Source organism: Mauremys reevesii, linkage group 6 (assembly GCF_016161935.1).
Source record: "Mauremys reevesii isolate NIE-2019 linkage group 6, ASM1616193v1, whole genome shotgun sequence".
Classification (NCBI taxonomy): domain Eukaryota; kingdom Metazoa; phylum Chordata; order Testudines; family Geoemydidae; genus Mauremys; species Mauremys reevesii.
This window is the reverse complement of record NC_052628.1, coordinates 75,976,174-75,988,899: the sequence shown is the minus strand read 5'-3', so window position 1 is coordinate 75,988,899 and position 12,726 is coordinate 75,976,174. Positions and strand designations below refer to the sequence as shown.

Below are 12,726 nucleotides of genomic sequence, written 5' to 3'. Positions count from 1 at the left end.
GTATGGTGGTGAACTCTCTGAGGTAAAGAGTTATAACAGTGCTATACACTACACAAATAACCTGGGTCAGGCAGTTGGGCAACTTCAATCCTACCAAGTAGTATCATAGGAAGTAGACGTCACAGCCACCCATTCTGTCATTGTGAGCCAGGTGCTGAAAAATTAGCAGCGGTTCACTTCATCATGGTGACAACTGTCAGGAGAGAGGACAAAAAGGTCCAGCAGAAAAACAAGGTAGCCTATTAAAATTGAAATAGGCTATCCGATTCATGCCTGGACATGTAACCCCTTTGAGTATTAGAAATCTTTTACCTCCACCTTGGGGAAAAAGAGCAACTAACATTTTTCACAATGTGTATTCAAGAAAAAAAAATCCATGAGTTGAAAGGGCAAAGATGCCCTTATTGAAGACTGGCAGACAAGAGGTTTCTGTACCATATTTTTGGATTATGATGGAAAAGGCCAGGCTGCTCTTACAGACAGGATTAGACATAGCAGCAGTTTACCATCTTTGCTGAAAATATTTCCCAGGTAGCATGTTGCCTGCCACAGCTGTAGTACAAATAAAATTGACTGGAGACACACTCATTCTGTAAGAGATCGTGTAAGACATAAAACTGACTCAGTTTCTGGAGTGATTTTCATTTGCTTGATTTTCTTCTCCTGATACTATCTCAGATTCTTGATTTACTTTTATTATTCAGTTATTTTCAAAAGATTCATGAGGAGGGAAGAGACATGACTCCACATGAAAAGTCTGTCTAGATACCTCTGTGGTCTTCATCATTATATTATCAAACCCCACTTTTCCTGGGGAAGAGGTCAAATACTCTAAATTTGAGAAAGAAAAGAGGGCCTGAGATCAAATGGTTCAGAGACTCAGAGCAGCGAAGAAAATAAAGAGCTTGTTCATGCCCACTTTTCTCTCTTATTTTGAGCTCTTGGTCCAAAAATATTGAACTAGTAGGTTTCTGTTTTCAGATAACAAGCTATGCTGTGTCACTACATACCAGTTATACAAATGGCCTGTTTAAGACATAGTAAAAGTTACACTCATTCAAGCAAACTATTTTAAAAAAACGTTAAATGAAAAAAATATAATTCTGTAGGAAAAATGTTTATTCAATATTAATTTACACTGAGCCAATTATGGCAAAATATATTACTTGGAAAAAGGACAGGTTTTCACTGGGTACAAATATAAGAAGTTGGCTAGACAGTATATGGCATATAAAAATGTTCTTTGAAAGCATCTACAAAAGATAAAGGCAGAGCAGTTCAAGCTGAAAAGCTAGTGTTTAAGGCAAAGAATTCATCATTTGTTTTTAAAACAAACCTATTATCAAAATGTTCTTTTACAATAACTTCTGTATTTCTGAATAGAGATTTAGGATTATCTTTGAGCACAGATATGGGGTATCTTCAGCTATGAAGGACAGATATCAAAGATGTATAGGAGAAGCAGTGAATCAACAACACCTATCACACCATGCAGAAATCCATTCCTGCTTTGGAAAATACAGAATGTTTGCTATATTAACTTGTAGATGAAAACCGATAAAGAAAATTACATAAGAGTTTGTGTTATGTACCCCGGATGACTGTATGTAAATAAATGCTGGAGTAAGTGAATTGTGTTATACTGAGTTGTTGACACATTTTCATGTGTATGAAGTGCCTAATTCATTGGTTTCCAGGGGAGTTGGCTTGGACCATACTTCAGAAAAAGTATTTTTTTTTTTTTAAAAAAGAAGAGGTATGGAAGATGAACATTCAAAGTTATTTTGGCCCACACCTTGGATACATTTGAGCATGGACTTATGCCCTTCCTCGGTTATTCACTTTTAAGATGCTTTAGAACTATTCAGCAACAGTTCTGAAGTGCTAAATACTTCCAAAATTTAGGCATCTACAAAATACAGGGTAGTACCTCTACTGAAATGCAAAAGATAATATTTGTACCCTCACCCCCTTTTAAAAAGTTATACTTGAGTAAATAAAATATTAAGTTAAGTGTCTCAGCAAATACCTATTGTCTGAAATGACAATGCATCCCACCTTACAAATTTTAATGCTATTTGGCCCTGCTATAAATGTATCTGTTTGCATCTAATTCCCTTCTCATTCATTATACTGGATTATTAAAAATTTGAGTTGTTCATTTCCATTATTGGAACAGTACTCATTTTTTTAAAAAAGAAAAAAATTACAGTTGACAGGTAGATTACAAAATTGTGCTGTATCCACGGACGACTTGTATATTGGCAGAAGCTGCAATCTTTTCCTTCATATCAAGCTGAACAGAAAAACAGTACTCAGTGTGATGAGTCAAGCTTCTTTCAAACGGTCCTGGGTGGTAAGTGTTGTTTGTACATTCCTGCTATAGCCTTGGCTGCACTGTAGATCATTTGTCGACGGGACATACCAGTGAATGCCACATGCCAATCAGTCCTGTTGATATTCACTAAATTCTTCTCCAGCACTTCACCAACTGTCACCAAAAGACCTGACCATCTTAGATTGTAGTCCTGGGGAGTGAGACTCTGAGCCTGTGTAATAATTTGAGGAGATGTTATTAAATGAATGAGATAAAGGGCCAGGTTCTAATACCCATATTCCCCTGGATTAACACTTTATTTGGTCAGTAGTCTCAGTAATTTTAATCGGACTTCCTGAATAAGAATATACAAGGAGAAAGGGTATTAGAATCTGATCCTAAAAGTTTGCCCCATAATAACTGGTTACACCTCTGCCCCACCCCCCAACAGTTTTTCATAGTTCTACATATTACAATCTTAGACAACCATTAGACATTCCCAGAGCTGGAGTACAGCATGACTATTAAAATAAAGTCACCTTGTCATTACCAGAATGTTATATAAAAAAAGCTGCCAAACAGATGTGATCAATAAAGTTACTTATATATCTAGTGATTTTCATCTTTCAATGGGCTTTAAAAATATTATAATCCTTATAACAACCTTGTGAAACAAGTAAGTATCCCAGCTCAATGTGGAAAATCAGGCAGAGACTCCAAGCAATTTGCCCAAAATTAGAGGGAGTCCATACCAGAACTGGGTGTCAACTCCTTAGATCACCATACCATACTAATTTCATTAAAATTACAATGGGTTACATTCTTAGCTCCTTGCTGTGGCAACATTCTCACTGACTCAATTAGATCCAGGGTGTGCACTGTCTATCTATGTTGCTATACCAATATTGTGAGCACAGCCTCACTAGATCCTACTGTCCTGTAGAAGCAATACACCATTAGATGACAATAAATGCCAGTACATTTGCTAGACCACCACCAAATTCTGCCCTAACATTGTCATGAATGTTGTCATTGACAAGAGTATACAACAGTTTTGATGCAAGACCAAAGTTTCCTCTCCAGAGAATTAAATCAGCAGCAAAAGAATTGTTTAATAAGGGGATAGATAATTGTGACAGATGGTAATATGTGAGAAGTAGGCCCCAATGGCTGAGAAGGAGGAGCCACCTGCGCCCAAAGCTAGGATGCTTACGGCCACCCCCAACCCCAAAAAGGCAGTGCAGAATGTTGGTGGTCAGGGACTCCCTTTCGAGGGGAATGGAGGAATCCAACTGCCAACCTGACATGATATTTCAGGAGGTGCTCTGCTAGCCTGGAGCCTACACCTGAGATGTTACAGAAAAGTTGCTAAGGCTCCTCTGTCCCTCCAACCACTACTTCATGCTGCTCATCCATATGGTCATGAATGACACTCCAGATATGACCCTGAGCAGCTCAGCAATGAGCACAGGGCTCTGGCAGTGAGGGTGAAGGAGTCAGGGGGTGCAGGTTGTATTCTTGTCCACTCGCTTGGTTGAGGGTAAAGTCCTGGGGGGGGGGGGGAGGGGAGGAGGGGAGAAGAGAGCTAATAATAGATGATCAAGAAGGCTGAGGTATTTCATATCTATTTTGCTTCAGTCTTCACCAAAATGGTTGATGGGTGACAAGATACTAACACCATTAGTATGAACAACAAGGGAGAAGAAATGCAAGCCAAAACAGTGAAAGAACAGGCTAAAGAATATTTAGATAAGTTATTCACGTCAGTAGGGTACTTAAGGAACTAGTTTCAGCAATCTTAAAACCATTAAGCAGTTATCTTTGAGAACTCAGGGAGGACAAGTAAAGTCCCAGATAACTGGAGAAGGGTAAAAGTAGTACTTATCCTTAAAAACAAGAACAAAGAGAACCCAGGAAATTACATAACAGATCCCTGGCAAGTTACTGGTACAAATTACTATACAATCAATTTGTAAGCACCTAGTGGATAACAGGGTTATAGGGAATAGCCAGCTTGGCTTTGTCAAGGACAAATCATACCAAACAAATCTACTTTCCTTCTTTTACAGGGTTACTTGCTACTGACTAGGAGGGAAGCAGTAGATGTGATATATCTTTGTTTTAGTAAAACTTTTTATACTATCTGACATTCTCATAAGCAAACTAAGGAAATTACTATAAGGTGGGTGCACAACTGGTTGAAAGATTATACTCAAAGAGTAATTATCTATAGTTTGCTGTCAAACTGGGAGCGCTTATCTAGTTGGCTCCCACAGGGGTCACTCCTGGGCCTGGTACTAGTCAACATTTTTGTTAATGACTTAGGTAATGGAGTGGAGTGTATGCTGTAACACAGAGACCCATTGGTGGTTTACTACTCTGTGTCAGCAACTCTTATCAGGCCTGACATGCTCACCACACCTGACACACCATCATGATACATACCTAAAAGATGGCATGTAATGTGTCACTGGAAAGCAATGCATAAGGCCAGTCTGACCTAAACAAAGAAATATGTATTTGCTGGTTAGGCAGACCACGAAGGCACAGTTATATAGAAAGGTAAACAAAGATATCAATCCAGCGAGTGGGGGAGAGAGCCTCTGGAAGGGATTTGAACCTCAAACAATAAGTAATGGAATTAACTGATTGTATATAATTTTTTTTTATAAACGTGTATCAGGTATGGTCTTTTATGAAAGCTAGTACCGCACTGTTGATTAATATCATTATGAAATGTATGTATTAACACTATATGAGGAAATTTGGATACTCAGTGATATTATGCTTTAAAGTCTGTGACCAAACACAGAGAGAGAAACAGGTTTTTCCCTAGACAGGAGGGAAGGTAGCACTGTTAAATGAAAACAAAAGAAGTCCTTTTACATATGAATCAGCGTGGGAATAGAAAGTCCACAGAAAGGGAAGAACAGCAAGAGGTCCATCCTGAGTCTGGGGACAAAATAGTGAGATTGGGAAGATATAAGGAGAGAGAAGAAGCTATCTTGGTGTCCATCACTGGACAGAGACAAGGGGCCAGAGCTCTTGCAAGCTGAGAAAGATAGATAATTCAACCAAGGGGGCTGAAGTCTCTGGGACCTGAATGTAAGTAAAAAACTTGCTTAGGCAAAGATCTTTGACAAAAAGGCAGCTGTGGCTGGAAAGAAAAAGATTGGTAAGAAATCTGCCTTGAACAAAGGTTGTGGCTTATTGAGTTAGGTCTTAGCCACTACAAATTGTATTTTTACTTTTGTATGCAATTTACTAAAGACAAATGCCAAGTACTACACTTAGGAATGAAAAATTAAATGCACAACTACAAAATGGGGAATAACTGGTAATGTGATAGTACTGCTGAAAAATGATCTCAGGGTTACAATGGATCACAAATTGAATACAAGTCAACAGGGCTCACGAGACCAAAAAAGTTACATTTTTCCTTTTGGAATGTGCACATTCCCCAAAGTTGGACAAAGTTCTGAAAAATTAAAGTGAAAAAAGATTCAGGCAGTCTTCCATTGGATTCAGTAGCAAAACAGATAAACACCCACATCTGGGTGTTTTGGGTTTTCAAAAACTGAAACTGAAGTTAGTTTTTGTTCTGAATATAGTTTTGATTAGCAATGTTTCATGGGAAAGTTCCTACAGAAAAATGTTGGGAAACAATAGGAAAAAATTCTTATTGGTTATGTTTTGCAAAAGCTAGATGATGATAGGTTATATTTGATTTGTGTTCTTTAAAGTGGATGAGATAAACTAACGTTGTATGAAGTGTAGTTGTAGCCAGGTAGACCCCAGGATACTGGAGAGACAAAGTGGATGAGGTAATATCTTTTATTGGACCAACTTCAATTGGCAAGAACGAGAAGCTTTGGAGCTTTTACAGATGTCTTCTTCAGGGCCTGTCTCTCTCACCAACAGAAGTTAGGCTAATAAAAGATATTACCTCACCTACCTTGCATCTCTGATATGAGCTCAGACATTCTGAAGTTTAAACCTTCAAAGGGCATTCTGATTGGAGAGTCAGTTCTGAAATTCCCTCTCTTTGTTGGAGTGCCACAGGCCAAAGAGGAAAGATCACAGCCTACAACTTCTAAGGTCACAGCCTCAGAACAAAAAATCTGTTTATGCAGGATTTTAACTCATACACAGGTTTGGATAGGAGATACTTCCCACTAATTAAGAAATAACAGGGCAATTGTTTGTTTATTCTCATTTCCTCCATAGTGGTTGCTGCTACTGAATCTTGGAATTGTCTGTTTGCTGCTAATTGTTGGCAGTTTAAATTATATTTATGAACTCAACTTTTTAAAAAGTCATTAAACTTGGCCTCAAGTCTTATGTGATAGCTACATATTTTATACATGAAGATCTAAATGGAGTCTAGGTCACATTGTTAAAATGCTAACATTTATGTATACAAACAATAATTTGCACTCACACAGCTCATCTCAGCCAAACCTCTCAAATAGTTTTACTATTAATTGAAACTCTCAATACTTCTGTGGAGATGGCAAGTAAAGAAGGGCAAGCTAAGAAATAGGGTGGCTAAGGCCCTTAGAAAAGGTGATACTGAGTCTGTGGCAATGCTAGGAATTGAATCCAGGAGTGGTGAATACCAAGTCCCCTAGACCAAGGCTACACTTCACTTAAAGTGACAAGACAACGTAAAATAATAAAACTGATCCTTATGTGCAAAATAACCTAAAACCAAGATTAAATATGCTAAACAGAAGGTCTTAACCCAGCAAAACACCATGCATGGGAAGACCCTTGCATATAGGTTCACTGAAGGCAATAGGACTCCACGCTGGCTCACCATTTTGGCCCTCATATATTGTGGGATGGGGCAATAGCTTGTCGTGTCATTGAGTCACACTTAATACAAATGCAAGCATTATGATTCAGAAACTGTCATCTTTTCAATGATGGAAAAATATATTGACTCAGCAGTAACCTGCACAGCATGTTTTAATAATTCATTATTTTCAAACATTCCATTATTCTTTATTGAAAGCATTTTAAAATTTAAATTTCTTTCCTGGGCCCAATCTAGATCTTTATGACATGGCTTTTGCCAACTGTCATCTTGGATTTAAATGACTACCTATGAAATATCATGTTTGCAAACTGAAATGTGTCTACACAAGTTGTTCTGGATTTTTTAATTTAAAAAAGTAATGAGACTTGTACAGTGTTTATCTGCAAAAAGCCACTACACACATTGACTAACTTTCACAACAGTTTTCAGGTAGACCGTAGCCTCATTTTATAAATGGAAAGGTAACTGCCCAGAGAATCAGTGTCAGTGATGAGACTAGTACTCATGAGTTCTGAATCCTAATGCTCAGGCCATAAGTCTACCCTCTGATAAAAGATGGAAAAAAACCTCACCTGTTGAATGTATTCGAGAGGCACTGGTGTCGCTTGGGTAAAAGTTTCTAGATGAATTCCATGGACTGGATCTTCAACAATCAGACATCCAATGTCAAACCACCTGCAATGGCACACAAGTTACCCAAAGCTTTAAACAGTAAAGAACATCAACCAATTGAAGAATGGAATTCTGGCAATGATGCAACTCTGGCAGGGTTAAAATCCAAGCTCCATCTTATACATAAGGTATTAAAAGTAGCTTTGAAAAGTATAACTGAATGGAACAGAGTAGGTTCAAAAAAATAAACAAATCAAAGCCCAGCACATCGGCAAGGCTGTGGAGGGGTTCTTGTTTTTTTTCCCCGCCCCCTTAAGAAGTATTTTCTGAAGAAATCATATAAGACAAACAAGAAATGGGCCCTAATACTTCTCAAATTGTATTATGAAACAAATTACCTCAACAATTACTTGTCAGTTCCATCTTTTCTTAGGAAAATAGTTTGTTTAGAAAACAAGTTAATGTGAACTCCAAAACAAAAGCCTGTCAACTGCTGAGAGCAGTGCTGGGAAGTACATTTTGTGTGAACAGTAAAGGAAAACTGACCAGACTTGAGAATATCATGTTATTAGATGAAAGTACTACCTCAGCATAACATTACTAGAGTCTCAGTACCTACCCAGTATACTCTCCAAACCAGTTGTCATTTCAGAACAGAACTGGTAACCAATTCCAACTCTTACTTTATTATAAGTTTCTCACTTCTGTAGATTTAAGTGCAACTGTAGCATGTTTTTCAACTTTGAGTCTCAAAACCTGACAGAATTTAGCTATTAAGCTCTCAAGATTTTTTGGACAAGAAGCTGAACAATTTCATCAAAGCAGAGCCTGCCAAGACAATACCGTACACTGACAGATTCTCTCCTTTCATCTCCCAAGTAGAATACTGCTAACAACTCTTTATGGGGCACCTGGACCTAATACAGAATGATTTTTCTTCCAAAGAATACGTTTAAGCCTCTCACTTGTCAGGAAGCAATTCTGCGATGAAATTTTCTACAGATACAGCAGGCTGTTTCTCGTGTATCACTCCAGTCCGACGCAAGCTGTCTATCCTTTCCTGAGCTCCCTAGATGACAACGTAACAAGTTATTAGAAAATATTCTCCTCATGTCACAACACAGCATAAAACTGATGGACGAATGTAACTTTTATCATTAAGATACACCACAGATATTGTTCAAAAAGCCTTTCGTGTTGCATAACAAACAACATTTTGAAATAAAAAATGCTTCCTTTAGAATCCCAAAAGTTACAGGAACTGTGATAAAACTTTGACAGTTTCAAATTTGCTTTAGTTCATTACAAATCAAATTACTGACTTCCTGTGAAAAATAACTAGCTTTACATTGAAAGAAAGTTAAGACACCTTTATTTGTAATGGTGCCGAGTTTCACCACGGTTAAAGATTGTAAATGTTTCTATTACCCTCACCTATATTCTCTAAAGTTATGTTCTGGTTGTGTTAAAACTTTATCAAGTTGGTAACATCATAGGAGACTCTCTCCTTTAAAACTAGTGTAATTTATTTAAAATGGTACTGTAAAGTAGACAGGGGACCAAGAATTGATACACTGTGAAACTCTTATGATTTGACACAATATGCTAGGTACATTTGCAGTCAGTGACCTTGTAGAAAATGGACAAAATATTTATGCCCTTTAACTGTCTTTGCAACACGACACAAATGCCTGAGACCATTTTCTAATGACTGACTTGGCATAGATGACACCTATACACAAAGATAGTAATGAACAAGAAAGCTTCTCCATTTAATTTTTCTGGGGAGACAAAAAGGTATTTCTCAGAGGATGGGATTGTTCTAGGCAAATTGCTCCACTCATGATCACTGATATTTGTGATATTCTCTGCACAAAACTTTCGACATTGCCATTAACCCCTTACTTTTAATCCAGCTGCATAGCCCACAGGTTGTGGTGCAATGTTAGACAGTCCAGCTTCTCCTGTAATTGTGGCCATTCCGAAGACTTCTTGGAAAGCATCTCGAATGGCAGCAACTTTTACTTCTTTATTGGAGGTAACCACTATGTCCAGTTCTCCCCCAGATTCTACAAAGACAAAATATTTTAATAGAAGCTAATTCAAAATACACTCACATCTCAGAGTAGGCCTCAATAAAAATCAGTAGTCTCTTTCCCTATCTTCCTCATGTACTGTACATGTACAACGCACTATCCATTGGTACATGTCAAGCTGAGTTTCTTGTAATGGGTACTGGAAACAGGAGTGTTGGTTAGAAGGAAACTGTTCCCACAAGCCATCTCTTATGAAGTAACCTCTACTTAGGAAATCTTTTAGGTGAAGGAGTTACAATTAAGTTTTTTTAAAGTAAATTTTGCATTCAGGGAAGTCAATGGGAGCTGATGATAGTCAGCCCTTTTTAAAGATCAGACAACTTATAGAAGCCAGCATATGAATTTAGAAGCCTAACTTTGGTTAACGCTTTTTTTTTTTTAAATCCTGGCCATAGGTATAAAGTCTGATATGTTTTGGTGATGTGGAAACTTGCTCACAAGCAAATGAACTGACACCTCATACTTGTTAACACTTACAAGACTGTAAAAGCTCAAAAGAAAGGGTTTTTTCCAAGTATATTCTTGAACCATGAGCTTCAACATAGATTGTTTAACTGTGTCTGCTTGTTTGCAGCTCTAATGGTTCCGCATCTTTGTAGTTCATGTTTTCCTTAGACAGATAACATCTATGAAATGTGGGTTGTATTTTTAATCAAGAAAATAATTTTTAAGGAAAGAATTTAAAGAAAAACGTTTTATAGTAAACAATTCATACTTTTGGAAGAAGCCTAAAAATGACATTTTCACCACCTCCACACAATTGCTTTTTAACTGCTGCTAAGACTATTTTTGATATTACATTCCCTTTATTTTCACTAGTCAATCTTGGATAAGCTTTAATCCATCACAGCACCTTCCAAAAGTCCTTGCTGCAACATGCTTCACTTCTCAAGAACAGCTTAAAACCCCTCTCAATATAACATGTTGGTATTTTCAAGCAAACAATGCTGAACTTCAAGTAGTTTAGTTGGATGTTAATTTTCCCTTGCAAAGTATCAAATATTAATACTTTGTACAGACAGAGAAGACTGGAAAGTTGTTAGTCTGTTAAGCTGCCATTTCTGAAAATCCTCTGACAGCAGGAACAAACAGAAAATGAAAGCAGCCTCTTTAAAAAAGGCCAAGATAATGTATTGCTTGGGGGGGGGGGGGGGGAGAAGAGACAAAAAACAAGCAGATGCTACAGACATCAAACACTGCACCTAGAAAACCTGCTGCTGAAGTCTGCAGTACTTACCCCCAATATGTCATCAACAGTAGCATTTACCACAATCAACATGAAACTTAAAATATTGGGAAAAGAAGAGTTTTCACCTTGGCCCATATTGATTTGTCAACCCTCAATTACGGGAAACAGTTTCTCTGTATTAGAAGTCACTGAAGGTTTGCCAGAATGGTGACAACAGGACATTCTACCCAAGCCTTTCATTTTTAAAACAAAAAATTCAAAAAGTAACCATATTGCTTGATGGAATTTTATGTATATATTACTGAACATTAACAATTGCATTAAACCTTAAGGTACAGCAAGACAGAAAACTGAGAACATCTTGATATGAATAAGGAATCAGGCACTATAGTTTAACAGGTGTTTGAAGAGTCACGTAGGACTTATGCAGGAGTAAACGCTAGTGGAATGCCCTGACAGCATAAAAATCTTCCAGGGGGTTGGTGCTAATGCTAATCCGTTATATGTCCAATAAACTATTCTACATATGGTACACTCTTTATTGTAGCACGCACTACATGAGCTAGAAAGATACTGCAGCTTGTCAAACCAAAGCTATCAGGATTCAAGGACACACTCAGAAATGTAACTAGGTGGAAAAGAAAGCGATTCATTCCCAACATTATATTCACTGAATTCAACAGCGGTTTTGCCATTAACTTTATTAAGAGCAGGACTCGGCCCTGGGTTTATGATCATTATTTTTCTGTAAAGAGTGTGTGAGAGCATGTGTTCACTCATCTTATATGCTGTACAATGCTACAATATAGAAATAAAGGTATTATGTGAGGGGTTGGCAACCTTTCAGAAGAGGTGTACCAAGTCTTCATTTATTCACTCTAAGTTAAGGTTTCACATGCTAGTAATACATTTTAATGTTTTTAGAAGGTCTCTATCTATCTATCTATCTATATATATATACATATACATATACATATACACACATACACTAAACTATTGTTGTCTGTAAAGTAAATAAGGTTTTTTAAATGTTTAAGAAGCTTCACTTAAAATTAAATTAAAATGCAGAGCCCCCCAGACTGGTGGCCAGGACCCGGGCAGTGTGAGTGCAGCTGAAAATCAGCTTGCGTGCTGCCTTCGGCACGCGTGCCATAGGTTGCCTACCCCTGTATTATGTGCTAAAAAGCTATGTTAAATTTGAGGTTTTAACCATAAGTCAGGAAATTCAGAGTTAAGGTTAGCATGTCAAGTTTAGCTCTCCTCCTCTAATGTACAGATTACAACAGAGGCTTTCATTACGTGATTACAAAACTGGTAACACATGCTTCATATAAGCAGAGCTGGCAGCGCCACCAATAGTAAAGCCTGCTCAATGCCTTCCATTATAAGACCCCATTTTCAGCAGCTCACAATTTGGCCAAACTTCAGACTGAAATATTCCATGCCAGGTGCCTGCCTTAGGCTAAATTCTTTTTAGAACATGTAAGTTAAAACAGTTCAGCTCTTTCCAAGAATGACATAAGGGAAAATATATTGTTTTTGCCCATGTTAAAAAAAATTCTTACAACCTTTCCACTGAGCAACTCTAGCACCCCCAGATTTGGAGCCGGGATTTGAAGTTCTGCAAAGAAGGGGGAAATCACCCGGATGCCAGGGATGAGCCTTTTGCTATTTTCGTGACAACAGGAAG

The 12,726-nt window shown here is 37.7% G+C and overlaps 1 protein-coding gene across 9 annotated transcripts in view; it reads right to left on the bottom strand.

The window, feature by feature from the left end:
• Positions 1-1,098: 1,098 nt before the first annotated feature.
• Positions 1,099-12,726, bottom strand: part of PRRC1 (proline rich coiled-coil 1) — a 35,750-nt gene continuing 24,122 nt past the window's right edge. For 8 of the 9 annotated variants that reach the window (XM_039544990.1, XM_039544993.1, XM_039544994.1 and 5 more), the window contains 4 exons: positions 9,657-9,820; positions 8,717-8,820; positions 7,712-7,814; positions 1,099-2,549 (listed from right to left, as the gene is read on the bottom strand). In XM_039544990.1, the coding sequence (XP_039400924.1) occupies positions 2,340-2,549; positions 7,712-7,814; positions 8,717-8,820; positions 9,657-9,820 (581 nt within the window). In that variant the 3' untranslated portion in view covers positions 1,099-2,339. Of the gene's footprint in view, positions 2,550-4,762; positions 4,818-7,711; positions 7,815-8,716; positions 8,821-9,656; positions 9,821-12,726 lie in introns of all 9 variants that reach the window. The other variant, XM_039544997.1, reaches the window with a different exon arrangement.